The 27,147-nt window shown below is 31.2% G+C and overlaps 6 protein-coding genes across 8 annotated transcripts; 1 reads left to right on the top strand and 5 right to left on the bottom strand.

Annotated features, from left to right (window-relative positions):
* Window positions 1–334: 334 nt before the first annotated feature.
* LOC105128179 (probable inactive serine/threonine-protein kinase fnkC) lies at window positions 335–1,965 on the bottom strand. Its single transcript, XM_011029725.1, has 5 exons — window positions 1,691–1,965; window positions 1,408–1,577; window positions 1,013–1,298; window positions 783–949; window positions 335–682 (listed from the first exon to the last, which is right to left on the bottom strand). The coding sequence occupies exons 1-5, from the start codon at window positions 1,873–1,875 to the stop codon at window positions 489–491; spliced, it is 1,002 nt and encodes a 333-aa protein (XP_011028027.1). The 5' UTR covers window positions 1,876–1,965; the 3' UTR covers window positions 335–488.
* Window positions 1,966–2,596: 631 nt separating this feature from the next.
* On the bottom strand, window positions 2,597–5,946 carry CLPP4 (CLP protease P4). Of its 2 annotated transcripts, none has more exons than XM_011029723.1 (3): window positions 5,409–5,945; window positions 4,367–4,869; window positions 2,597–2,918 (listed from the first exon to the last, which is right to left on the bottom strand). In XM_011029723.1, exons 1-2 carry the CDS (start codon window positions 5,816–5,818, stop codon window positions 4,386–4,388), a joined length of 894 nt encoding a protein of 297 aa, XP_011028025.1. In that variant the 5' UTR covers window positions 5,819–5,945; the 3' UTR covers window positions 2,597–2,918; window positions 4,367–4,385. The 2 variants fall into 2 exon arrangements, with proteins under 2 accessions (XP_011028025.1, XP_011028026.1); XM_011029724.1 differs by having other exon boundaries at window positions 2,607–2,944; window positions 5,409–5,946.
* Window positions 5,947–9,406: 3,460 nt separating this feature from the next.
* Window positions 9,407–11,584, bottom strand: LOC105128171 (ankyrin-3-like). 2 transcript variants are annotated; one of them, XM_011029714.1, is made up of 2 exons: window positions 11,264–11,584; window positions 9,407–10,129 (listed from the first exon to the last, which is right to left on the bottom strand). In XM_011029714.1, the coding sequence occupies exons 1-2, from the start codon at window positions 11,488–11,490 to the stop codon at window positions 9,526–9,528; spliced, it is 831 nt and encodes a 276-aa protein (XP_011028016.1). In that variant the 5' UTR covers window positions 11,491–11,584; the 3' UTR covers window positions 9,407–9,525. The 2 variants fall into 2 exon arrangements, with proteins under 2 accessions (XP_011028016.1, XP_011028018.1); XM_011029716.1 differs by having other exon boundaries at window positions 11,285–11,580.
* Window positions 11,585–12,142: 558 nt separating this feature from the next.
* LOC105128172 (uncharacterized) lies at window positions 12,143–13,399 on the bottom strand. Its single transcript, XM_011029717.1, has 2 exons — window positions 13,039–13,399; window positions 12,143–12,915 (listed from the first exon to the last, which is right to left on the bottom strand). The coding sequence occupies exons 1-2, from the start codon at window positions 13,105–13,107 to the stop codon at window positions 12,337–12,339; spliced, it is 648 nt and encodes a 215-aa protein (XP_011028019.1). The 5' UTR covers window positions 13,108–13,399; the 3' UTR covers window positions 12,143–12,336.
* Window positions 13,400–17,133: 3,734 nt separating this feature from the next.
* On the bottom strand, window positions 17,134–19,541 carry LOC105128173 (probable polyamine transporter At1g31830). Its single transcript, XM_011029718.1, is given in 2 exon segments — window positions 17,134–19,065; window positions 19,448–19,541. Coding segments are annotated over 2 exon segments (1,470 nt in total). The 5' UTR covers window positions 19,451–19,541; the 3' UTR covers window positions 17,134–17,598.
* A 5,557-nt stretch (window positions 19,542–25,098) lies between these two features.
* On the top strand, window positions 25,099–26,631 carry LOC105128174 (acyl-CoA-binding protein). Its single transcript, XM_011029719.1, has 4 exons — window positions 25,099–25,216; window positions 25,961–26,078; window positions 26,215–26,277; window positions 26,357–26,631. The coding sequence occupies exons 1-4, from the start codon at window positions 25,205–25,207 to the stop codon at window positions 26,434–26,436; spliced, it is 273 nt and encodes a 90-aa protein (XP_011028021.1). The 5' UTR covers window positions 25,099–25,204; the 3' UTR covers window positions 26,437–26,631.
* Window positions 26,632–27,147: the final 516 nt, after the last annotated feature.

The raw sequence follows: 27,147 nt of genomic DNA, 5'->3' as shown, positions 1-27,147 counted from the left end.
GAACAACAAATCTGTAGCATTTTGCAGAGCTATTAAACTCAGATGAGTCAATGATTCAGGTCACGGGATGATCATGATCATTCAATAAGTCGTGGTCTCATTACTTTAAAAAATTTCATTTTAAAGTTTCTTTTATAAATTAACCCATGTTTTTATCAGTTTTACAGTTTGTTTTTAAAATTGTTGAAGTTTGTTTTTGCCGCTGCAGTTATTTTTAGTAGGGGGCGACCACTAAAAGCAAAAGACGCATGATAAAAATATAAATTTACTGTCTTTGCGATAGAAGGTTGTACCTCAAAGCAAATATAAAAACAGAAGCAAAAATAAACGCACAATAGGATACGAAAGGGGTTGAGAAATGTGCAGGAAACAACATCAAGAATTAGAACAGCTTAAAGAATATGGACAATCAATACTCCCAATTCAAAGACAAGGCAGCCTTTTTGCAACCGAATTCTTGACTTACAATATTTTCTGAAAATAAAATTTTAGGAGTTTTGGCACACATGATCGTACGAGCAGCTTCGGGAGAATTCCTTGACCACCGTTATCACATCAATTTGTACCTCAACAACCAAAGCATCATTAACTAGAAACCCCTTTGGAAGGGCGTTGACGTCATCGAGAGACATAAAGTTTAGGTGACCCCAGTTCTTGTTTGAATTAGAAAAATGGGTATTGGCTGCAGCACATCGATTAAACCATTTATCAGTAAAAATAAAGCTTGACAGAACAATTTTTTTTTTCCTTTCTAACAATCTAAGCAGAAGTTGTGAATTGACCTTTTTTTTCGATATGGTTTCCAAACAGCTGGTCTCTCACACGCAGCATGTATTCAGCATACGTTGTTCGTCCACATGGAAGAGTTTCAAAATCCTCCATTTCTAAGTAGATAGACAAGCTTTTTCCTTTCTCTGTTGAATTCCCTTTCGGATAAACCAGTAAAGCCCTACGTTGAAAACAAATTAATACACATTCCAATAAATATAGCATTTCATTTAATCTCACGTACCATTTGTGCCCTCCAAAACAAAAAACTGGGGACTTGTAAGATTCTCGACCCAGTGCTGAAAAGTCCTGAATTTTCCAGGTAAAAGTGTCGTTGAAAGGTTGCTTAACGAAGGTCAAGCATTCACCTTTGCCAGTAGGTTTAATAACAAAAATCTCAGCTCCAAATATGCAACGATCATCAATTAGATATCCCTTTGACTCGTCATTGAAAATAGTCAGAGGGATTAATTGGTCAAAACCCAATTCTGTTTTCATTCCGTGAAAGCGTCTTACCCTTCCTTTAGCATCTGATCAGCAAATGTTTCGAGTCCTTAATGTGTGCAAGAATAATTGAATAAAAACAATGGTTAAGCCCTGTCTCACAGGACCATTTGATCAAGTTGTGTGCTAGCTTACATTGGATAGTCAAGTAGTTGTCTTGGATTTGGTTATAAACAAACAATCTGAAGTTCACGTTGACCTCCCAGCCAAAAGGGAGTGCATTTGAATTGGAAAATGCCAAATATAGAGATATGTGCCCGGCCCCATTGCTTTTCTTGTTTCCGTTAGGATAGAGACGTAATCTCCTGCAGTTCAAAAATCTTAGTCATGGAAAGAAAGGAAACATGGTAAATTCAGAGGAAGATAAAGACACCAGTTGAGGCCAACCATGCATGGCACCCAAGTTGAGCCCACATACCATTTGTAGCTGCCAGCTTCAAAGTCACCTGATTCGACGTTGTCTATCTTTGCATTTGGAAGTAGGGAGAAATTTTCGATCTTAAATGTGTAGTGAGCCGGTGGAAGATCCCTCGTTGACCTTGTAATTTCTGCTAGATCATCTCTAGGAGGAATGTTAACTTCCATGACTGGTTCTGGGGCCATGTTTTGTTGATTGTTGCGCTTTGTTCTACTGTTAGTGTGGATACAAATGTTGTTAAATTTGGCAATTTAATATTGCTCAAGCAGTAAAGCATTTTTTTCTCCCACCCTTGGTTTAAGGAAAGAGAGCGGGCAAGGAAAGAAATGCATAGAATCCATGGAGAAAGGATATAGGGGAAGAATACAATGATTCTTCCCAAAACGGAAGAAGCCTTGCTGTGTCAAAAGGACGTGTTAGACGTGCTTTTAACGTTTCAAGAATAAAAACATAACGTGACTTACTCGAGTCTTCTATCAGTCACTTCGCTGTTTTCCCCTATGGTGGAATGTCGAGCAAAGAAATGCAAAGAGACTATATACACAAGGAGGGCAGCAATGCTCAGCGATGATGCATTCATCTGCTCAGTTCATCGAATTAGAATACCGTTCCGTCCACCCCACCAAATTAGATCAGACTGGTCTCACCGGCAGAAGCAAAGCTCGCTAGGACTACTGTGGAAATCACTTTTCTTTTCTCAATTGGGATAGGGGATGGGTTTGGAACCTCAAAACTCTTGGGAGTTGGTGTGAAAGGATCCCAGCATAAAGTTTGCATCGGCAAGAAGTGCCATCAGAATCCCGTATTCAACCCCAAAAGATCCACTACTCTTGGGAGTGGAATGATGGTACGCTTTTCACTTTTTGAGTATTAAGATTTGAGTCACTCGCCCTCTCCCTGACTGAATCATATCAAATCAGTGCCAACATTTTAAAGCTCAATCAGTTGCAATAGTATTCATAAGTGAGGTACAAAATGAGGATGATAATCAAACAATTCTCTTTTAATGGAGAATTTATTGAAGTAACAAACAAGATATGGAAACAGCTTAACGTCGTAGTATCAATCCACTGAATTTGATGTGGTCCAGGCTGGTCAGCAAAGCAAGAAAAACTGTTTCAACTCCCGCAGGTTACCATTCAAATGCATGGACAATCCGTCAACTCCCGCAGGTTACCATTCAAATGCATGGACAATCCGTCAACTCCAAACCGTGATGTATACCTGGCTAAGAGAATTTCAAAAGGAAAAAATCTGACTCATATTTAGAAGTTTCATTGATCATCATGCACACCTACATAAAAAACTACATCATAGCACTAAGCTTTTATCCTATAGTTTTTATGAGCGATGACGAGGATTAAAAATGTTGTCAAGCTTTACATTATTATGCACAAGTATTTCAACTACAAGGAGGCCTTAAACAATTCAAAATGACTACAGCCAGTCAAAAATAGGCAAGGAAGTAACTCAAGCTTTTAGTATTCTTTTTGTTTGTCATTATTTGCTCTCTCTTTTCCACTAAGAAACAAAGGGAGTGACCATAAACCATCTCATGTTTCAGTGATGGTGCAAGTTTGCCCTCTTGCATCAATCTTATCATCCAGCACGAAGAAATATAAAAACACAGAAAAACCTGTTAACTCTTCCCACTGCACTGTAACTAATATTAAAGTAGTTAAAAATAACAAAGTCCAGTCTAAGCAATGGGATTACTACATGACCGAAGGTGTTGAGAATCTAGAACCCATCCCTTACTGCCAGGTGCCAAGCCCCGGCATTGTACTTTCCTAGCAGAATGACAAGCTAGCTGGGCTTGAAAACATAAAACAACAAGCATCCTTTTCATGACAATATCAAAAATGCCCTAAAGAGAATGACAAGCATGAAAGAAATTGAAAAGAAGAAGAAGTAACCACTTAGTCAGCCCCAACTAGTTTGGGATTGAGATTTAATTGAGTTGAGTGGACTTATTGGAGATCAAAATTGTAACTGCACTGGTGTACTTTGTAAGCAGTCAATTTTCAAGTGCCTACTTAATCAAATCCATGGGTTTAGAGCATTATAGCAATTCGGTTCTTACCATTTGTATTATAACTAGCTGCTTTTATCAGACTAGCTACAAATTCTGTAAGACACTATGATTCCTTTAATTCTCATTCAAGAGTGAAGGAAAAGAAGGCGCTCAATGTTGCAGAACCAAAAGAATTTGTTTGTTTTATATAACAATGATTCCTACATTCTTTCTCGAGTAAAATATGGTTTAGCCTGCAAAACATCTGGACAAGTCTATAATGAAGGTTACACAACACAATATAGAAGGGAACTGCCTAGTTTCTTTATAGCAAAACCTGATTCTTTTGATCCATTCCTGGCTTTCACTGAGCTGTTTCCTCTCCAATTCATAACGAGAATGAATTAGGTATTGCATTCTAAAAATCTATTTTATTTCTTGGAAATATACTGACAACCCATGTCATACCAGCCATTTGCATTTTAAGAAGGCATTGTTTTATCTAAAATGAGAAAACATTTTACAAAGACACACATGTAACCATTTCCTACATCTGTTCTCAGAGAAACCCAGTTTGGCAAAATGCAGACAACCCCCAATTTAGGACATGTAATTCTTAAAGCTTCATGAACATTGCAAGGAACACATTAAGAGTAAGATACCTTTAAAGGATGCTCTGGGCTAGTATATCTCATCATCAGGGACATCAGGATTCAAGAATTTCATTGGATCTTTACGCATGTCCTCATAATTCAGGGTCGGTGTCACTCTTTCTGGCACTGGAGCCAAAGGAATGATGCTATCTCTGTCAATAACTCCATCAATTATTCCATATTCAACTGCTTCAATTGGAGACATGTAACGATCTCTATCCATATCCTTTTGCACCTGCTCAACCGTGCGACTAGTGAAACCTGAAACAATTCTAATTATATTATTCTTGTTGTGCATAATTTCTCGTGCTTGAATTTCCACATCTATTGCTTGCCCACTAGCTCCTCCAAGAGGTTGATGAATCATTATCCGTGTGTTGGGCATTGCAAAACGTTTGCCTTTCGTTCCACCTCCAAGAATTATAGAAGCTGTTGAAGCTGAAATGCCGAGGGCAATTGTGGAAACATCAGCCCTCACAAGCTGCACCACGTCATAGATAGCCATTGAAGCACTGTTCATAATATCATTAAAAGCTGATCAGCAAGTGAACAAAAAAAAACAAAATGTTAAAAAAGGAAATAGATTTTCTGTGCCCTAGATCACCCAAGAGGATCTATCATCTACAAACACACTTCTCAAAGATCTTTATGGCTCTTGTTCACTTTTATATGTTGTTTATTTTTCCGTTCCCGCAATATCAAGATGAAACTAACCATCAATCTATAATCAGTTCTCTTGCAAATATGAAGCCTCGAATCATAACTAATAACTGTTTAATTATATAAACTAGACTCACTTGGATGCATGCTACAACAAATGATCATTCCAAAGAATTTCAATACCATTTTCTTCCCCTGGACTAGGATTAAAACCCCATGCGTTTCACTAATCCCACTTCAATTCAATCACTTGAACCAACCACACACTGCTTTAATAAACAAGATAAAAAATCTAAGTATCCATCTTTCCTATAAAAAAAAGAGTAGTAAAAAAGATTCACACTTTGAGCTCAAAATAAGAAAATGAAAAATGGATATTGTTTAGGATTACCTAAGAGAACCTCCAGGACAGTTAATGAAGAGACGGATATCTTTAGTAGGATCCTGGGCATCAAGAAGCAACAACTGACTAATAATAGCATCAGCCACGAAATCATCGATATTGTTCCCTAGAAACACAATCCTTTCCCTCAACAAGAGGCCCATAGCGTCCGTCTCGGCCCCTCTCATGGAGGTGGCCGGTGTTTGAGGGGAGGCCAGTTGGGGAATTGGGGTTGAGGTTAGGGAGGATTTAAGGGGGGTTTTGAGAGGTGAAAGTTTTAGAGAAGATGGTGTCAGGGGTTTGCAAAGGAAGGGGAAAGGTGAAGTGGGTGGTTTTAGGTTTTGGTGGGGAGAGAGAGTGGGTCTTAGAGAGGAAAAGAGCAGGGTTGCTGTGGAGGAAGAGAGTGAGAGCAAATCCATGGCTCAAGTTTTGGGTGAGACTGTGAGGGGGTGAGGGAGGGATTGCTGGGATAGTTAAGCAGCAAAGGGTAGATGCCGGAGAGCCCTCTGTCCGTGTTTTTCCCAGTGCATTTGTGATTTTCTTTTTTCTCGAGTTGATTTTTAAACGCTGTCGTTTCATGCTCAGCTTTCTCTTTTATTTTTTTTAAGAAATTATTAAAAATCCCCCGCTTCTTAAACGCTTGATAATTATCGTTTGAAAGAGCGAAAATGCATAGAAACATGATTATTCTCTTGTTTCTCTTCAGCTAAAATCCTTTTCTTTTCTCTTTATAATCTTCAAATATCCTAAATTTATAGGATTTTCAATCGAAGTTAATTCATCGAAACATTGCATTTCCCAATTCCAATCCACTTTCAAAAGAAAGGCTCTGGCTAATATCATCAATTCACTACGATTTTGTTAATCTTTTACTATTTTAAAATTTTTTAATATTAAATTGATTAAAAATTAATTTTTATAATTTTATAAAATTTTATAGTTATTGTGGATTGATAAATTAATTCAAGATTTTAATTATGATTCTCGAAAGGCATACAATTCTCCAACATATCCCTCGATCAAATTTTCCAACATATCCCTCGATCAAGTTTTCCTATTTAAATTGATAAGATTATATTTTGTTATTTTGAATTTAACCTTAAATTTTAAAATGATATAAATATAAAAGTTTATCAAAATAACTAAAAATATTTTAAAAATTATTTATTTTTAAATTACTCAATCGTTAAAAAAAAATTAATATAAGATTTTAATTTAAAAATATAAAATAAAACTATAATCTTGTATAGCATTTTAGAAATAAAAAGTATAATTATATTGATGCCTATAGAAAAACTTGATTTAAAGATATATTATAAAATTAGATATTATACAAATATATAATAGACATAATTAAAAATATGAGGATATATCAGAGAATTAATTGATTATATAAAGATAAATTGAGTCATTTATCCATTTATAAAAACTAGGTTTATTTGGAATATAAAAATGATAATAATAAAATTAGATATAAAAAATAAATAAAAGGACATTACCATATTTTAACAAGGAGAGGAAAAAAAAACATCGTTGTGCTTTTAATATCAACATAATTATATATATATATGTCAAAAAGCACGAGCAACATATATATATATATATATATATATATATATATATATATGTCAAAAAGCACGAGCAACATCTTCTCGTTAACACATGCATGGGATATGGGATATGCTAGTCATTTTTATTTTTTTATAATATTTTATTTAATTATAAAATAGAAATTCCCCTAATCCATCAGTGTATAATGAAAACTCTAAAAGTATAAAACGAAAAGGCTCCTGCATGAAAGTATTAGTATTTTTGTTTTCAAGGGCAGGGCAGCTATAAGTGAGTCTAGTATTATAATAGTTATTGTGGTTATAATTTAAAAAAATTTATTTTATAAAAATATTTTTAATTGAGGTTTGTTTAAAAAAATATATGTTTGGTTAAAATTATGGTTGAAATTGAAGTCAAACAAAAAATAATTTAACGTATTTGATTAAGAATATCTTTTAAATTAAGGTTATAAAATAACTAATAAGGATATACATATATTGATGGTTTTTAATTTAAATAATGTAGATTTAACTATTACTATTATATAATGAAATAAATAATATAAAATATAAAATATTTTTTATTATTCATTAAACTATTTACAATTCTATCACATACGAAATTCATTAAATAAAAACTACAATCTTCATGGATTTTTGAATGTACAACAAAATCATGTAAAATATCATCATAAATAAAATTAGAATTACAAACAAATTCTGTAAATATTAAGTCATTATGTGATTTCTTTCTAATTTATATAGTTTTATTAAATAATATTAAATGTTAATTTTTGAATAAAATACAATTAAAAATTAAAATTTTTACTGTTCATTTTTTTCCTACCACACGAACAAGGAGAGCACATAAATAAAGACTAGAAAGAACAAAGAAAAAAAAAAAAATGGTTTTAGTAGGTCAACTCTCTATTACCTTCGTCATCATTTTCAAGTACAGTAACAAGGGAAAAACAAAAGAAAAAACTGCTCTCATGGATGAACAAAAAAAAAATGGTTTTAGCAGGTTAGTCTTCCATCTTTATCATCATTATCTTCAAGTGTAACAATAAAAAAAAAAAATTATTAAAACAGTCCTTGTAATTTTTTCATTCAAATAAAATTCACCATTACTCAAAGCATTGGTCAAGAAAGGAAGAGAAGAATTATTGTGTTTAAACACTGAAAAGTATGCAATTTTTAGTTTAGTAAAACTGAGTTTTGAATATAGATAAAAATAGGATCTATATATAAAAATTATAGTTCATTTTGTAACTAAATAATATATTATAACTGTTAAATAAAAATGAAGGCTCTAATTATTCCTTAAGAAAAGAGTTCTTAGATTCAATTTTATTTTTATTTGTCATAAAAGTTATTTTAGTAATCTTATCGTTAAAAAAAATGCAAAAAACCTCTTTGCCTCTATAAATTTAAAAATGAAAAATTTATCTTTTTAAAAAGATAATAATACCCTTGATTGCAAGTTTTTTTTTCTATGTAAAAAAAAAGATAAAAAAAAAACAAGTAAACATTCACAATGTTTTAGATTTTCTATTAATGGTAGTTAAAATAATAAGCAGACTTCTTGTTCATATTATCTTTTCTAATTCGAATTAACATTAGTTAAAAACAAATTCTCATGGATTCAAAATTGATGCTTTGCTTAACCCCGTAAAGGATTAATGCTTTGCATGCATGAAAGTTAGATTTTAAATACCATTTTAAATACCCTAAATATTATAATAGTAACTCATAGAGGTTGAGTATGATTATAATTTAGAAAATTACTAGATGAATGATATCATTTTTTTTAATATTAAAAATATTCAAATAGCTAATATACAAATCAAAATAAAATTAAAAAAAATCAATTAAAACTAAGATAAAAAAATAATTTAAATCAACTTAACTTAAATAGTCAAATTCATAACTCGAATCATTAGATCGGAATAACCCTATAACAAATAAATTAAATTAAATTATAAAACTAAATTCTTAATTAATCTATTTAAAAAAATCAATTAAAATAGAAAATAAAAACAACTAGAGTTAACACATCAAACTCATAATCTAAATCATATAATCGGAATAATCTTATAAAAAACAAACTAAAAAATAATCTTAGTAAACTTACAATTTAAATCATGAAATTAAAATAATTTTATAAAAAAATAAATCAAAATAAATTATAACACACAATTCTCAATCAATCTAATATTAAAAAGTAAAATAAAAAAAAATCAATTTAAAAATTAACTTATTAAACTTGTGACTCAAATTATGAAATTTAGACAACCTCGTATAAAATAAATTAAAACAAATCATAAAATTTAACTCTCAATAAATAAAATATTAAAAAAAATACAAATTAAATTATAAAATTTAAATAACTTCATAAAAAATAAACTAAAATTAATTATAAAATTAATTTTCAATCAAAAGATAAAATTTAAAAATAAATATAAAAACAACGAGTTAATCGACTTAAAGCCATACCAAAGATGTACTCTCAACACAACATTGATGCCGGCGTGTTGATTAAGAGGTTAGTTAGCCCACTATCTTCTATACTATCCTTACAGATTTTCTTCCTGAGTGTCATCTGCAATCAGAAGATGATTAAGTGCTACTCTGGCTCTTTTCGGTTCCGATGAAGTTTCCTTAGCATCATCTTCTTCGCCCTTCCTCTTTACATTTCCATTCTCCTGTTCTTCGTGCTCTCCACCATTAGCTTCACCTCCAGAATTCTCTGATTTATCCTGCAACGATGTCTTTGGTTCAGATGCTTCAGGTTTGTCTTTTCCGTCCAAGGTTCCTTTCTTAGGTGTCCTTTCGCTTTCTTCCAGAAACACGTGGATTTCTACATTGGTTGCCAGATCAAGAGGAGTCATTCCTCCTTTTGTCCTGACAGTAAGGCTTGCTCCTTTCCTTACTAAATACTTGACTAGCTCCAGATGGGACCCTTGAACAGCATAGTGAAGTGGAGTAAGGCCCTTTCTGGTGGACGCTTTGATGGAGGCCCCAGATGAAAGCAGAGTTCGGACAACTTCTGAATGGCCCTTTTGGGCGGCAAAGTGAATTGCTCCCATGTCATCCATGGCAGCAGCACCAACATCAGCCTTATGCTTGCAGAGATAACTCACCACCTCTGCCTGCCCTGACCATGCTGCTAAATGCAATCTATGAAACGAGGGTACAGTGTCAAGGAAGAAAAATTCTAAAACCCGGCAATTTCAGTATCTTTTGGAGTTCTGATTAGAAATTAGCATGAAACACCGGAGCCAGCATATTCATGAAAGAAAAGAAGAAAATGAACATATAAAACTAAAGACGAAAAACTACACAAATAATGTCTGACATGATTATTCTCTTATTTCATTTCACGACACAAGTTTAAAAGTTCACGATTAGATAGGACATTAGCAAACATCTTTATTTGTAGTAAAAGCTCGAATTGTTAATTTCAAGACACCTTTCCTTGAACTATAAATTTCAATTATGCAAGATAAGGCAAACAAGCCTGCAGATGGATGGAGAGCACACATTGGACTTCACTCCAGTCAATCCATCTACTTTCATTCCAGTATTTTCTCGTCTATAAATGCTTCGTATCTACTTATTCCTCCTGCTACCTAGAAATTTTAATAGACAGCAAAACAAACAAGCTAAATAGAAATGAAGCCAGACACGGACATACAAAAGACAGCAAATTTCATTTACTCTTCGAGTCCTTTCTGAATTCCGAGGATAATTGGACAACAAAAAAGATTGTCCGGCTCACATCTCTTGTCTCAGTAATGGGGAATCAGCTCTATTTCAAGCAAGATTGTCTCTGTCTCTAAAAGGGCATGAAAAACTCAGAGTACTGAACTTTACCTTGAAGTCATCATCAAATAAACCCAAAAAAAACTTGCCTTGTTTATTCAGAAGGCCTATGCTTCTCGATAAGTAATTAGTTCAGAGAAATTTAGTGAAAGAAGTTTGGATGATAATCTACCACTTTACAAATTGAAAATGGAAGTTGAGAACATCACAAGTTCACAACAAATTAGCATTAAATTACCCATTGCAAAACACAACGAAAACCCACAAATCTTTTTTGACTTTGCACCTATCTAGTACAAAGAAATATGAGTATGAAAGAAACCCATGTTTTATTCAACCAATTAAGTACAAGAAGTATCCAATCAAAGTAAGCGTACCCTAAAAGCTAGCAAAATCTTGAATATGCTATTAGCTGGATCATGTTAAGCCCGAAATACTAGAAAAAAAAATGATGATTAAAATACTAAATAAAGGATTAAGAAAACGAACAAGGAAAAAGGAGGAGGATACGGGGTTCTAGAGTGCTTATCTCTAGAGTTAATAGCCAAAGGGTTTGAGCTGACAATAGACTCAACCGCTTTCATGTCACCGGACCTCGCCGCAGCGTGAAGCTCCGTGTCTCCTCCTCCTCCTCTGTTTCTACCCATTCTTATTCTCCGAGTCTCTTTTCTTTCTGATTCTTGTAGCAGAAAATGGTGAGATAGTGCACAATACATATTGAATGGTAGATTAGCATTTGTTGGGTCGGGCTCTCAGTTGGGCTGAAGCACCTGTATTCGGGCATCGGTAGAGCTTTTATTTTCTTACGCCATCGATTGGGTTTGAGCTAATTACCAGTCCCTGTATTTATTAAGACTAATTCCTTAGTCCTTGTAGCATATAAGAATTGATTTTGAGCTGACTATTATTTTTCTGTCGGGATAAATCCAACTGTTTAAATTTTGATAAATTAATTTTTAATTTCAAAACATTCTTAAATTAATAATAAATCAAAAAATTAAATCAAATAAAAAATTATTTCCTCACCTTAACCTACTCCTTCCAGTGAGATGGAAACTCAAAATACCTAAATGGTATTTCTCTTACCGAAACAAATTTATTAATATCAAAATCAACTTTTTTTATACCTAAATGATATTTCTCTCACCAAAATAAAAATTTCTAAGAGGATCAAAATGAAAAAAAAAAAAAGTTGAGTGTCAGGTAGGAAAGCCGTACTTTTAATTACATGAACATAAGAAATTAAAAAAAAATCAGTGATCGAAATGAATATCTTGAGATTAATACCAAAATAAAAATTTCTAAAAGGATCAAAATGAAAAAAGAAAAAGAAAAGCAATGTTACAGTGAACAGTGCAATGTGGGAGCTACAGTGGAAACAAAAACCTTTAAAGTACTTTTTTAAGAAATTAATGATACAAGCGTTGGCTGTATCAAAAGGCGGATGGCAACCATTCTAGAACTCTATTCGAATCAAACTCTCAATCCCAGCCTATTCGTTAGAGCAGGCTGTTTTTTGGGCACAATATCTGCTGCTGAAGTTGACTTACTGGTTGCAGGATTTAGTTGCCAGGAGGAGCAAGATATGCCGAAGGAAGATTGCGCGAAGAAGGAACGTGATTAGCTGCGGGAAGGTTGCAAGGAGAAGCAGGATTTGCGAGGTTGCCGGGAGCAGGAACAGGATTTCCTGGAATATTAATTGGCACGCTAGTATGGAGGTCAAAAAGTGGATCATCAATGTTCCAATGAAAGTTTGCAGGATTCAAAAGATCATAGAGGGTTGACAGGTTGTCAGAATTGGAAAATACTGAGGCAGGATCTCCACATGTCTCGGCCAAACTGGGAAACATGCCGCTATATGAAGCAGCATGGAGGTTAAAATCAGCAGGGAATTCACTTGAAGCAATCTCTTGTTGGCTATAGTCATCGGTGAAAACAGCATCAGCACCAACATTGTCCATCTCCCCAACATAACCAGCATCCATAACAGGCAGAACAGTCCTATCTTCATCGTGGTTATTTACGTAATCAACATTATCCATAGCAGTTAGTGTTGAATTTTCCTCGTCTCTTTGTCGATTTCTGACATCTTTAGGCTTCTTTGTTTTCTTGTAAATCTTGCATAAAACCCAGTCAGCCAGCTGCACCAAAAACAAACAAAAAGGAAAGGAAAACACTTGACTAGCTAGTCAATCAAGTTAATGAACAGAAATTTAAACAATATACTGTGGCAACAACAAATGGAGGAATGCATATCCAAGTACCCTCATGTAATCTCTAGTATTTCTGACTTGATGATTAGGAGCTGGATCATTCACTGTAAACTCATGCATTTTCCAGTCGGTTTTTTCACCCTGTAGAGCCTCTCCAGTATAGAAATCCAGTTTCCAACTGGAGTGCCCCTGTATTTGACTGTCTTATCTTTTCCTGTGGCTTTCCAGTATCCACCCTCAGCGGCTCGATCAGGTCTACTTCCATTCCTGTACTTTCTGTTCCTTGGTGTGAAAAAGCACGTTTCTTCCTCTCCATAGCGCTTGTATTTCTCTATTGATCCATAGTATTAACATAAACAGCAAAGTTTATTCAAAGCTTTTTCTTCGAAGGAGTGATAAATAAAACAAAAATGTAAAATCAAACACCTTATTTTTCATCATCATATATATAATATCCCAGGAATAAAGTTAAAGCCAATGGAACAGGCAGTGCATGAAATTATTATATAGATCCAATGGAACAGACAGTGCGAGATATTTTTATACAGACTAATTCCATCTTACCACTAAGCATCCCAACAAACACAAAACATTTCAACAAAATCATATGGAATGCATGAATCATCAGATAGGTATCACTATATTTTACATAGTTAAGATATCGGTCAATATTATTGTCTGGATCAACGTTTGAATCGCGGGTTAAGTAGTTAACTCATAAGAGAAGTAGGCATGAATTTCTTGTTTTTTTGTAAAAAAAATGAAACATAGTTTTTAGATGAAAAAAATTCAAAAAAGTTTTTGTATTTTCATGACAGAAAGTCAGAAACTAGTTGCAAGCAACCACCTTCGTTTGGTTGCTTAGAAAATTTAAAAAGAGAGGACATTCTCAAGTCAAAAATAATTAAATACCCAATATTTCTTCACTAAATAGGATAATTTGGTCATTCCTCCATATATTTTGTTTTATTGGTCAACTAAATAAAGAGTGTTGAAAATCATGCAAATCACCATTAAAACCCCAGGAGCCAAAATCTTAAAGATAACAAAAAATTGTTCCCTTCAACTTGTTCTTCAAATTGAATTCTTTGAAAAATCTAATAATAGAAATAGGATTTTCAATTATTTTAAAAAAAATTAAAGAATCCAAATTCTTGAATGCTGTCAACATTCTTCTTCTCTTCCTATGCAATTTTAGAATAACCTAAACCAACCCAAAACAACATTTGAACAAACTCAAATAACCAACATTGTCAATAATAAAAACATAAACAATCACAAACACAAATCAAGAAATATTATTACTTACATGCAATTTATTCAATCAAGTAGTAACGTGATCAAAAGAAAAGAAAAGGGTTTCTTATAAAAGAAACTCGAAGATACTTAGAATTGGATTTATAAGGTGTAACATTAATAATTATTATAAATTAAAATAGTGATTTAAAAAAATAATTTGATTTTTGATCTTTTATTCCGTATAATTAAACCCTTTTAGGCCTGAATTAATAGTCAATTTGTTTCTTTTTTTTTTAATATATGATGAAACTAAAAATCTAAAAATTAAAGTGAAAAAACATGTAAAATAAATGAAAAATTCTAATTTCATCCAAAAAATTTAGTTTAGTCCCTTACCTTATTGACTTAATAGGTGATTAGTCTCTTAATTTTTTAAAATTTAACTTTTTTGCTAAACTTTATTTTTATTATTTTTGAAATCTTTTTGTAAGAAAAGATATAGCCCATCAAATTTTGATATAAAGAGAAAGAGTTCAGCATTGACATATTATGAATGTTAAAATAGTTAAAATTTATATTAATGAGTTGCACTAGATGATGAGAGCCTTATGGTAGTTATTTTAAGCCTCAATATAATTTAAAAACTATATATAAGTTATAAATATGATATTTTATACAGTTAGTTTGATTCTGTAGTTTAAATTATTTTTTAGGTTAGTAGGTTGATTTCTTGATATTTTAAAGGTATATATAAAGTGTTTTTAGGTTAAATTGGTTGAAAAAATGATTTTTCTAGGTAAATAAATCCTTACCTTGATTTTTCAGACAATAATAAGCTGGCTAGAATCAGTTATGACTTTTTTTTTGAAAAAACCTGCTATTAACCCTTTTAAAAAAATAAAAAATTAAAACCTAGTTACAGGGCCTTAAGATTGAACATCGATATGAAAAAAAAGGATGTTTAATATTTAATTAACACATTTATTTTTTAAAGATTTATTTATCATAGTTATCAATATTTTTAATCATATACATAATACTAGGAATTTATTTAAATGTTTAAATCAAAATTGCTTTTAAAACTATAATGAGTTTTTGTTTAGAAAACAATGCTTGTAATCTACAAAACATCTTGATATTTAATTGACTATTTGGCTTTGAAAATGTTTTTTTATCATGCTATTAAATAAAATATAGTTCAAAAACATAAAATGAAGTTTGTCTCACCAAAAACATTTAATGATAATACCATAAAGTTTTTTATGTCTTAAATATTTTTAATTTTTTTATGTAACTCACAAAAAAGCATGTGAAAGAACCTGGTTAATAAACTATATTTTTAAATGCATTTTTATTTTTTTAATATTATCTGATATTTTCCAATAAAAAGAATTAGCTATCTAGATTTGTTTAGTATTATAGGAGTTTCACTTATCTTAGATATTTTTTCAATGAAATTCAAGTTAAAATAAACCACATTATAAAATATAATTTGAGAGAAATTTTTTAAATACATTAGAAAATAAGAGTTAATATTAATATTTAAAAAAAACTAAATTTGATAGCAAAATTATCAGAGACTCTCTCACATGATATTGTTTATTGAAACAATATAGTGTAAGTTTTTTTTTTATCATTTGAGTTTATTTTATTTCAGTCACCCATTTTTTTTATTTTAAAAAATTTTCCAATATTAAATTAATATTTGATATGGCAAGATAGGATTTGATTTTTGGTGATTAAAAAAATAAAAATTTTAGGGATTGAATCCTTTTTTAAAAATTAATTATTGTGTTGTTAGTGCTTTTTTTAAAAAAAATCGGCTAATGACGAAACGCCTTTTATTAAGATTTTTTTTCAAAAAGAAAAGGAAATTTTTGTTTTAGTTTTACAATTATGTATTTTAGTCAAAAAAATTATTTTTTTTCATATCAGTTCCTAAGTTTAAAAGAATAGACAGGGTCCATGAAAAATAGCATAAAAGAAAAAATATTCACCGATAAAATTCCTCTAAATATAACAATTTTTAAGTCAAAGTGTTTCTCTTCAAATTGGGTATGTCATTGAGGTTTCTTTGCCTTCCATGTTGTTGAAAAAGGAAGGTCGTTTTTTTTAAAAAATTTTGTGTTTTTCAGTTACTTTTGATATATAGTTTTTAGTTGAGAAATTAATTTATTAAAATTAAAAGAGTTTGTTTAGGTGTTTTAAAATAAAAACAGGTTAAAAATTAAATTTTTTAATTAAAAAACTCAAATTTATTTTTTCAACAACCTTTATTGTAATAGGAAATTGGGCTAATGGCGAAACGCCTTTTATATTTTTTAATTGATTTTAATTTTTTATGAGATATTTTTTACATTAGAGCTATAAAAAAAAATTATATGTTTTTAGATAAAATAAATTTAAAATTAGATTTTTTAATCTAAAAAATCTTATTCTGATTTCCAACCACTTCTAGTTACAAGAAATTAGGCTACAGATAACATATCTTATGTGTTTTTGAATCGATTTAGTTTTTATAGTGAAAAACTAGTATATTAAGATTATAAAAGTGTTTTTTTATGTTTTTAAATGAAAATAGATTGGAAATTGTTTTTTTTTTTTTCCATAAAACCCTAGTATGTTTTTCAAGCCATCTCTTCGGTGATAGAAGATTGGAAAAAAAAAAAAAAAGATTGGATCAGAGATGACATGTCATATTCTACAGACAATGTGTCACCCACTACTTTAAAAAAGAAAAAATAGTGTACAGAATTTTTTTTTAAAAAAAGATAAAGCCAAATTGGGGTTTTCCCTGTCATCCAGGCAATTCAGATCAACCCTCACCAGTTTAATTGGAAACACGTGTACGAAAAAGATGGACTTTTGCCCATATTGCCTTATTATGGGGAAGAGATGGACTTATGCAACAGTTAAAGAGGATCTGGATATTCTCTCCTCGATTAACTTGCATGGAAACAGGGGAGACTCTACGCCACTTGAGATTTTACATGTAGAACCCGAACAAGAATGCTTGTCTAATGCTGTTTGCCAAACCATTCAAACATTATCGGAAGTCCTAAATCAAACAGATGCTGTAAAACAAATTGAAACTCCATTGCTAATTTTCTATGGCAGTTTTACAACATACTGAAAAAAATGATTTGCACCATTTCCTTCCCCAACTTTGCTTCTTCTTGCTTTTTTTCAACTATCATTTTCATCTTCCATGCTTTAAAACAAGGATGATAAACAGGTCTCGGGGCATGTATTCCTAAGCATTTCAAAAAGCCGAAGCATATATAGACACAAGCTACCACTTGCTTGTTTCATGACTATCTTTCTGAGCTGCAGCATGACGGTTTTGAGCTGGCATGTGTCAAATATTATCGACTAGTCTTCTAAGAAATCAACTCTCTCCTGATTACCTTCATGAGGGTCTGGGAGTTCACCACTGACAGAAAACTTCATCCACCTCTTTTTCTCGGCATATTTGAGACAGGGCTGCATCACAAGGCCAATTGCCACCGCAAACAGACTCACAATCATCACTTTGACTGTTGAAAGAGCTAGCACAACACAAATCAGTATGGTCGGAGGAATACACATAAGAATGGCTCCAACTGTTCCCACAGGAATCTTGTAAGGCCGTGAAGCAACGGGACATTTTATCCTTAACAGTACAAATGCTATAAATTCCAATATCATTCCAAAGCAATATAAAAAATTCTCTGCAGCTATGATCTCCTGAAAGCTTAGTCATGATAACAAAATAACACCAGATGCAGAAAATAAAATCCCAATCAAAGGTGTGCCATGCCGAGACCGCTTGGCAAAGAACTCTGGAAGCATTCCTCGCTCTGCCATCCCCAAAAGCTGGAAAGAGTCGCTGCTCATTTCAGCCACGAACATTCCCATATTTGACATTGCTGCAGCCCCTTGGATCCACCATCTCAACCAAACACCCCCAAGAATTTTAGCAATATCTGAGAAATACCCATCAGTCCACAAATCACGGTTGAGTGGGATAGCACCAGTGCCAACCAAAAGGGGGAAGAAATAACTAAGAACAACCAAGATCAAAGCATAAAAGAGAGCTTTAGGTAGATTTTTCTTCGGGTTATCCACCTCTCCAGCAAGAGTACTTATTGAGTCCCAGTAGTTTAAATTCCAAAACAGAGTGTTCAAATACAAATTCCAGTCCACATCATGCAAATTCATCACAAACCATCTTGAAGGCTCCAGCTTCGGAATTGCCACTAGCCCCATAACGACAAAAGGAAGGATCGAAAAGATCCCCAGAAGAACTGCAACCCATCCCACAATAGCTAAACCCCTGTAATTCATATAAGTGAGGAGAAATGTCAAAGCCAGAGCAGCTGCAACTCTTGGTAAACCACCAGCCAAAGCTGGGATTCCTGACTTCAAATAGTCAAGAAAAAGAACTGGGTACAGAGCATTATCAATCACCCCGCTCAGCCACTTCATCCATCCTTGCTGGAAACCCCAGTAAGGACCCAAAGCAGTTGAAACCCAAACAACATAACCTCCATTTTCTGGAAACATGGTACCCATCTCGGCTGTAATCAATGCCTCAGGAACACTCCATATTAATGGGAATACCAAGAACCCAAGAAGTGAAAGGAGTGGACCAGCTGCCTGAACACTATCCTCCACTCCAAAAGGTCCACCGGAAACCTCATAGAAGATGAGAAAAATGAGGTGCAAAATTGAAACTTTCTTAAAGTTGTCCAATTTAGGTGAAGAAGGTTCTTCATTAATGTCCACAAGTGCAACACCATTGTATTCTCCCATTGCAATAGAAGGTTGTTGCTTATTTGCTGCTGTGTTCCTCAGTTTCTGCACTTAACATGAGATTCTAACTTCATTAAAAAATGTTGGGATCTCTATGATTTATCAAGTAGGTAATCAAAGCAAGACAAAATCAAGACGAAGCTGACTCATCAACGCAGCTAAATAATGGCAAAGCATAGGCAAAAAGTTTCAAAATTGAGCAACGGAATGAGCATCATTCAAGAAAACAGAAAATGGGTTTTCTAACATGAAATATATCCAATCAAATCCATAAAACTAAACATAACAAAGAAAAAAGAATCTCGACCTTTCGAAGTGGATAATAATGAACAAAAAATCGATGAGAAACAAAAGAAGGAAAGTTGTAAAGAGAGCGGTAGAGGGAGAGAGAAGGGAGAGAACGGAAAGCTGGGATCTAAAAACATACCATGAAGAAAGAAGAAAAGACATCGCGGATGAAATTGGGAAGAGAAGCCCTGTAAAACTCAAAAATCAGATTTGTCAAAACTGGGTAATGAAGACATGATTACTTTTCTACGGCGTTTTCTTTTGGAGATTGGGTGCGTCTCTTTCCTTATGCCACTGTGTGTTCCAACCTTGTGGTGAAACAGAAGGTTGAAATATATTTTTCTTTGCACTTCATTCTCGCGGAATTTTTTTATTTTTTTTTTAAATAGAGCAGTGAGTCAGTAATTGTAATTTTAGGAACTAGGAAGCGTTATTTTTTTTTTAAATAGAGCAGTGAGTCAGTAATTGTAGTTTTAGGAACTAGGAAGCGTTATTTTTTTTTTTAAGAAATAAGTGAAGTTATATTACATAAATCCGTCTCAGAATCAATTTCATAAATATATGTGAAAATCCATAGTTGACATATGATCTATTTATAGAATATTAATTTTTTTAATGAAGATTAAAATTTTAATAATATTAAATAAAAAAAATATTATTGACACATATATTAATATCAATAAAAAATATTTTTAACAAGCATAATTAAAAAAAATATACATGATATATGTATTTAGTGTCAATAAAAATATGACTGAGTTTTAAATAATTTTTTATATTATTTTTTATGTAATATTAATATCTTATATAAAATTTTTATATATTTAAAAATATATAAAAAATAAAATCTAAAAAATAATTATACCGATGAAATTAAGCACTTTCTTTGAGTTGAGGCTAATTTTTAAGCCTGCTAGATATAGATTTATCAATGATTAAAAAAATTAAAAACATGAATTTGATATTTTTTTATATAAATATTATTTTTAAAATATATACTTTCAATTATATTATTAAACACAAAAAATTATCATTCTATCAATTAATTTGATGCACACGATTTATTTTTTAAAAAAATATTTTTTTTCTAATGGAACGGCTAAAGCTTTAATATTCTTGATTCGAGTTATATATCTTTCTTCAGATTTTATTATTTTAAATACTTTTAAAATCAGAACTACAGATTTTTTATTTTGTTTTAAATCTCAATTCAACAGTTGAACCTGAAACGATTCCACCAGACAACAATTAAAAAAAGAAGAAGGGGGAAGCTGCACGTGATTGTTGCAGAGCAGCAAGGACTAAAAAGTAAAAAGACAGAGAACGACGGATCAACAAATTTTTAGCAGCTTCGGTAAACAAAAGATTAAAAAGACGGAAAAAAATAAAAAAAAAACATAAAAAGGCATGGCAGAATCAACGTCAAAAGAAGAAACAGATATTGTAATGGAATCCGGTGCCACACTTGTTCGGAAGAAGGAATTGGGTGCCAAGTGATGAGATTCTTTCAAGGAGGGAATTGTTCCATGTGCAAAGGTGTACTTTACATGTAATGAAGCAAAATCTAGTATTCTTGTCCTGCCATTGTTGTCAAATATGAACGCCCGCTTACACTAAAAATAATAATTATTGTGATTTTAAAATTTAATTCAACAATTAATATATAATAAAACCTAAATCACGAGACAAGATAATTAATTTAATTTAAACCAAATTAATATAAAAATAAAAATTATTATTATTATTATAATTTTAAAATACAACTTAATAGTTAAAATAAAACAATATATTTTCATTGATTAAAAAAATTAGATCTAAATTAATATAATAACAAAAATAATTATTATTGTAATTTTAAAATTTTACTAGAGGATGATGCCTGTATTATATGCTAGGAAAATGTGTACTTAGATTAATATAAAAATAAAAATAATTATTGTTGTTGTAATTTTAAAATAATATATTCTTATGCGGGGCTGATTTTTATAATCAAGACAAGTCTTTTTCTATAAAATTTAAATAAAGTGACAAGGAGAAATGCAACGAAATTGATCAGGTCGTTTCATGGCATTTTCACGATCATTATTGCAAAGGTTATTAATTTTTAATTCAGATAAAAGGAGTTAATTTGAAAATGTTATCAACGCCTGCCTACGGTATGAACAGAGATCACATACACATCTATGTCTTGGTCAAAGGTAGTAGACATATCCATGTTAAAATTAGTTAATTTATGAGAATTTTAGTTTTTTATATCCATCATGAGGTTTAAACACCCACGATCAAGCAGAAAATACCCCCCCTCCCTCCTCAATCTTAATTAATAGCATGTCATCCTCCCTGCTTCATGGCCGTGCGGTGAAAATATGACTGCAGCATTCCGGGAAGAACATGGTGGACTCGTCGCAGTGATAACATTGCCGCTGTGATCACTTTCAGCCTTCCCTTCTCGGACTCTGCATTCTCCTAAGTTTGCGTGCATATATGCTCTGTTTCAGTCATCCTCTCCCTCTCCCTCCCCCTCACTGCCACTGCCACTGCCACTGCCACTGTCACTGTACAAAGAAACAAAACTGGATTATAACTGTAGAGGAAGAGACGGAGAAACCCTTCATATTCAGTTGAAAGATACGACAAGAGAGATGTATGCAAATAAAGGATTAGTCTACAATTAAAAAAAATAAAACAAAAAACTAGTTTTTCTTACAACTCATAATCCGAGCTGTTTTCTACATCTTCGTTGTTAAAGATCTGATTAGATCACGAAAAGGTTTCAAACTAGATTTGACTGTGTTTTTGGTTGATAACTGGTTTTGAACATAGATTTTTATTGTTGCCCGATTTGTTACCAAAAAACAATTTTTTTTTTAATTATGGGTATAGAAGACATTTCAATACTTAAGTAAATAAATATAAAAAGATAAACAATATAAAGAAGAAAAAATAAAACGAGGCTACTGGGAGTAATGGGAAATCTAGGTCAATGCATGGAGTCTGAGAACAGAGTCCAAGACCTGCGTGCTAGTACACGTGATTTAGGTGTTTATAAACTTAATTCTTAAAATTATTTTAAGGAAAAAAATATTTTTCAAGAAAATCAAATCATTAAATGTTGAGCTATGCTTGTTATTGGTAGCAATATTTTCTTAAAAAATCAAGGATAACTGTGCTATACATGTCATTAATTAATGACATGAAGATCCATTTATTTATTAGAAAGTAATTTTTTTAAAAGTTAATTATTTTTTGATGTTTGATAGTGTAATGAAAACTAAGATGATAAATAATTTTTCGTATTTGGTTATGTCATGAAAAATGAATTAAAAAATAATTTATTAATAATTTATTTTTTTAAGTTTATTAAAATAATAAGAAATAAATCTTACAAGTTAAAAGGTTGAATGAGAATGAAATTGAAAAAAATATAATTTCATAAATTATATCAAATAAAATAATAATTAAAATAATAGAGATCAAATCTAAAAATAAAAAAAATAAAAGATGAATAAATTAAAATAGTAATATTAACATTTCATAAATTATTTCAAATAAAATAAGTAACAATTAAAAGAATGAGGATCAAATTTGATAGATAAAAAATTTCAATGAAAAAATAATAAGAAAAAAACAAATAACAATTATAAAAATAAGGACTAAAGTTAATATGAAAAATAAATTTTAAGAGATGAAATTGAATAATAAATATTTAAAATAAAATATATATAGCAATCAAAAGTTTAAGGACCAAATTTGATATAATGAGTGAATAATATGATATTTCTAAATTTTTCATAACTTCTAGAAAATGTTTTTCACCTAAATTTTTCAAGAAAACACTTTCCTGAAAATCAAACTAATTTTTTTTTTAACTAAAAAATATTTTTTATTAACCAACTTTTTAAATAGTAAATACTTTTTTAAAAATAATTTCTAAAAATAAACATGATCAAAATATTTTTTATTTTTTGAGTTGATACAGAAAATAACACTTTGCTAGAAAAATAATGCATGGAATGCTTTGAAGAAGTATTGTGTATTAAAAAAATTGTGTGAATAAAAAGTTTACGTGCATGACTAGAGATGTGTGCCATGATAAAATTGGATAAATCAAGGCAGGTCAGGATCAAGTTAAAGCCTAGAATACCAGGTTTCCAAACATTCGGGCATGGCTCAGATGACTAGAATGTTACTTGTTTGGGCTAAATGGGCAGCAAATATGTTACTCACCATCTTTAGTTGGCATGTGTGACCTTCTAGCTTTAATTAATAGCATTTTAAGGTATTTATTATTTATATATTTATTTTATTAAGATTTTTTTTATAATGCTGAAACTATTATAATCAAAGTCTGTTTAATAAAAAATAATTTTTAAATTTTTTTTTTATTTGTTTATTGTTAGAAAAATTGGTCAATGAAAAATACTTCCTAGTCAAATGAAAAATTAACTTGATTTTTAGAAAAGTATTTTTTTTTGTTTTAAATGAAAAACACTTTATAAAAATTATAAAAAAATTTAAAAATATCATACTATTTGCTAATTATATTAAATTTAGTTTAAACTCTTGATTGCTATATATTTTGTTTTTATTTTTTTTAAAATTTTATCTTTTATAATTTGTTTTAATTTATTTTTTTATATCAGTTTTGATCTTTATTTTTATGATTGTTACTCACTTTTTTCTTACCATTTTTTTTAAATGAAAATTTTTATTTATCAAATTTTATTTATTGTTATTTATTTTATTTAAAATAATTTATAAAATTATATTTTTTTAATTTTATCATAATTCAACTTTTTTTATCTGTTAGATTGATCTCTATTATTTTGATTATTATTTATTTTATTTGAGATAATTTATTAAATTAGATTTTTTTTTCAATTTTATTTTTGTTCAACTTTTTAATTTGCAAGATTTGTTTTTTATTATTTTAATTAATTTATAAAAAATATTAATAAATTTATTTTTCAACTTATTTTTCATAACATAGTCAAATATTGAAAAATATTTCTTAACTTATTTATTATGATATTATAAAAAATAAAAAATAATAATAATTTATTTTTCAAAAAATTATTTTTTAATAAAATAACTTTTCAAGAGGAAATTACTTTCAACAAAAGCTAGTATATCTTCAATATTCATTTTTTATGTCATTTTTATTTTTCTTTTTATCTCTTTTACTTTACATTTGTGCCAATTCATTTTTTTTTCTAACTTTAGAATTGTCTTTGTTTCCTTTGTGTCCATGGGATCTTCATAAAACTTGTGAGTTGATTTTAATTCTTTTGATGGAAATTTGTAATTCCAGAGAAACAAAATGCACGGTTATGAAAAATATTTCCTGGCCGTTGAGAACAGTTACAACAACTAGATTTATTTTCTTTTTTATTTTTATTGTACCATTAATTTTTTTTCCAAATAAAAAACGCAAATCATCCACCTCAAGTCATGAACAAATTATAAATTATCGTAGCAACAGAAATTCAATAATCTTCTTAAAAAGAAAGAATATATGGGGACTTTAAAATTGCGTGTCAAACAATCTTTTTTTAAAAATTATTTTTTATTTTTAAATTATTATAATTTTTTTAAAATAAAAAAATATATTTTTAATATATTTTTGTGATGCCAGCTGCAAAATAAAATAGCAACCTATTACAACCTATCTTCACCAAATCTTTGGTTGTAACGCCACTGGCCTACTACATTTACGTTAACCAACCCAAACAAGCCACGTGTAGAAACCGTACGAACGTCTAATGAATATGCTCCTCAATCAACGAAGTGGTGAACTTTGAAACCACTTCTACACTATATAACATGCGTCCTCCTCCTCTTCGTTCAATCCAAAAAGGAAAATCAAGAAGCAGACGGATTCCATTCAAGTAACGCAATGGGTTTGCAGGTAAAGCAATCCTATGTAATTCATTCTTCATGTAAATTAACCTCTTGTTTTGAATGGTTATTGACAATCAACCTCTATTGATTAGATCTGACATGGGATTTGATGGTTTGATTGCTTTTATCAGTTTGGATTATGCATTAGAATTAGTTCATGTCTGGTCCTCTTGGATTTTTATATGAAGGGGCAGTGTTAATTTTCATGGTTATTAGTGTATCCCAGTGTAAGTGCATGAAAAACTCTTGGTTGCTCTGTTTTAATTCGAATCTAGATTCTTTGGTTTTCAGATGTGTTTCTTCTTCTTGATTGGTTATTATTTAGTATTGTTGAAGATCTATGTTTGGATATATCAAATTTGCAATGTTGTGGTTTTGCATGCTGCTGTAATGGCTTCTGTGGTCATGATACTCTGGTTCACAGCTAGGTCAGGGCATCTATTTGTCAACTTTTTCTTTTTGAGTCAAATCTGAGATCAGGGCAGTTGATGGCTAGTAATATTTTGCAGTCTATCTGGCTTATGCTTAGATTCACTGTCTAGTCATGGATCGACATCTATTTAGGCAATCAATTCTCTCTTTATATGATGCATTTCCTTCTCTAGTTTTCCAAGACACGAGATTTATGCAATTTATTTGGAAATAGACGTGAAATACAAAACACTTTGCCTCAGCTATTCGGCTTAAGTTACTTGGCACGCTTGACGTTTAAGTTGTTTATTGACGTCACAAATTGGGCTGGCCTTTGCAGGAGGAATTTGAGGAGCACGCTGAGAAAGCCAAGACACTGCCAGAAAATACAACAAATGAGAACAAACTTATTCTCTATGGGCTCTACAAGCAAGCCACCGTTGGACCAGTGAACACCAGTGAGTTCTTTGCTCCGATGATCAGATGGCTTTCCCCTGATTAATTTCTTGATCAAAAGTATAGCTTTATTGAAGTCAACATTTTTCTCTTCCGACTGTCTTTTTATTGACTCGTACTGTTTATGACAATCTGCAGGCCGCCCTGGAATTTTCAACATGAGGGACAGGGCAAAGTGGGATGCATGGAAGGCTGTTGAAGGTACTGGTTTGAAATTCATGGTTGTAGGATATTGGTTTATTTTCTTTGATACAACTGTTTCCTTTTTTTTTTTTCTCAGGGAAATCCATGGAGGAAGCAATGAGTGACTATATCACCAAGGTTAAGCAGTTGCTGGAAGAAGCTGCTGCTTCTGCCTAGTGTAGTGAACATTTATTTATGTTCATGTTTCCTTGTGTTTGAAATAGTTGAAACACAAGTTAATAATTTGTTGTATTGAAACCTTTCTCTGAATTCTGCCCCTCGAGTTAGTTTTGTTAGCGTGTGCTTCCATTAAAACTGGTTTGGAACTTTGTTGGGATGATTTTTAGTTAATGTCTTATCATTATCTGATCCTTTCTGGACTCCCTTGAGATACCAATGACAGACTGATTGCACTGATACGGTGATTCACAATTTTTAATGGAACCGGTTTTTAATTCCAGCAATGACTCCAGAAAGGAGAGAAAAATGAGAGAATAAAAAAGTGATCTTCGAACTTGGGTGGAAATATTTCTTCACTCCTGCCTTCAGGAAACAAGTTCAAGCAAATTGCAGTTTGCAGGTTGGAGCTACTGTAACCTGAGCAAAACTGTTGATTTTCAAGTGATGAATGTAATTTGGTCTCAACATAAATAACATCTCACGAAACCCATTTTCCATGTATTTTTTATAATGGCGTGCCCTATAAAAATTAACTATATCTGTAGGAAACAGTCTCGATCACTTCAAGCTATGGACAGAAAACACAGAAACCTATTTGCAAAGGCTTGACTTAATACCAGAATACCAAGACCAATATTTTTTTTTTGATTTATGTGGGGTGTCTGGGCCAGCTTACGCGCCCCATTACTAATCCTCCCGGTCCACTGA

Source organism: Populus euphratica, unplaced genomic scaffold (genome assembly GCF_000495115.2).
Source record: "Populus euphratica unplaced genomic scaffold, PopEup_1.0 scaffold49.1, whole genome shotgun sequence".
In the NCBI taxonomy this organism is placed as follows: domain Eukaryota; kingdom Viridiplantae; phylum Streptophyta; class Magnoliopsida; order Malpighiales; family Salicaceae; genus Populus; species Populus euphratica.
The sequence above is the reverse complement of the archived record's forward strand: the minus strand, read 5'-3'. Positions and strand labels throughout refer to the sequence as shown.

What these genes read in the sequence shown, in the direction of transcription:
- LOC105128179 (XM_011029725.1), bottom strand. Translation starts at nt 1,875, where the DNA reads ATGGCCCCAGAACCAGTCATGGAAGTTAACATTCCTCCTAGAGATGAT. An exon ending in GAAGCTGGCAGCTACAAATG is followed by an intron (nt 1,578 to 1,690) that starts GTATGTGGGCTC and finishes TTTGAACTGCAG; the next exon opens with GAGATTACGTCTCTATCCTA. An exon ending in TGTTTTGGAGGGCACAAATG is followed by an intron (nt 950 to 1,012) that starts GTACGTGAGATT and finishes TTTTCAACGTAG; the next exon opens with GGCTTTACTGGTTTATCCGA.
- CLPP4 (XM_011029724.1), bottom strand. Translation starts at nt 5,818, where the DNA reads ATGGATTTGCTCTCACTCTCTTCCTCCACAGCAACCCTGCTCTTTTCC. An exon ending in TGTCCTGGAGGTTCTCTTAG is followed by an intron (nt 4,870 to 5,408) that starts GTAATCCTAAAC and finishes TATTATGAACAG; the next exon opens with TGCTTCAATGGCTATCTATG.
- LOC105128171 (XM_011029714.1), bottom strand. Translation starts at nt 11,490, where the DNA reads ATGTATTGTGCACTATCTCACCATTTTCTGCTACAAGAATCAGAAAGA. An exon ending in TATCCTCCTCCTTTTTCCTT is followed by an intron (nt 10,130 to 11,263) that starts GTTCGTTTTCTT and finishes CTCGTTTCATAG; the next exon opens with ATTGCATTTAGCAGCATGGT.
- LOC105128172 (XM_011029717.1), bottom strand. Translation starts at nt 13,107, where the DNA reads ATGCATGAGTTTACAGTGAATGATCCAGCTCCTAATCATCAAGTCAGA. An exon ending in ATACTAGAGATTACATGAGG is followed by an intron (nt 12,916 to 13,038) that starts GTACTTGGATAT and finishes TTTTTGGTGCAG; the next exon opens with CTGGCTGACTGGGTTTTATG.
- LOC105128174 (XM_011029719.1), top strand. An exon ending in CGTTGGACCAGTGAACACCA is followed by an intron (nt 26,079 to 26,214) that starts GTGAGTTCTTTG and finishes GACAATCTGCAG; the next exon opens with GCCGCCCTGGAATTTTCAAC. An exon ending in TGCATGGAAGGCTGTTGAAG is followed by an intron (nt 26,278 to 26,356) that starts GTACTGGTTTGA and finishes TTTTTTTCTCAG; the next exon opens with GGAAATCCATGGAGGAAGCA.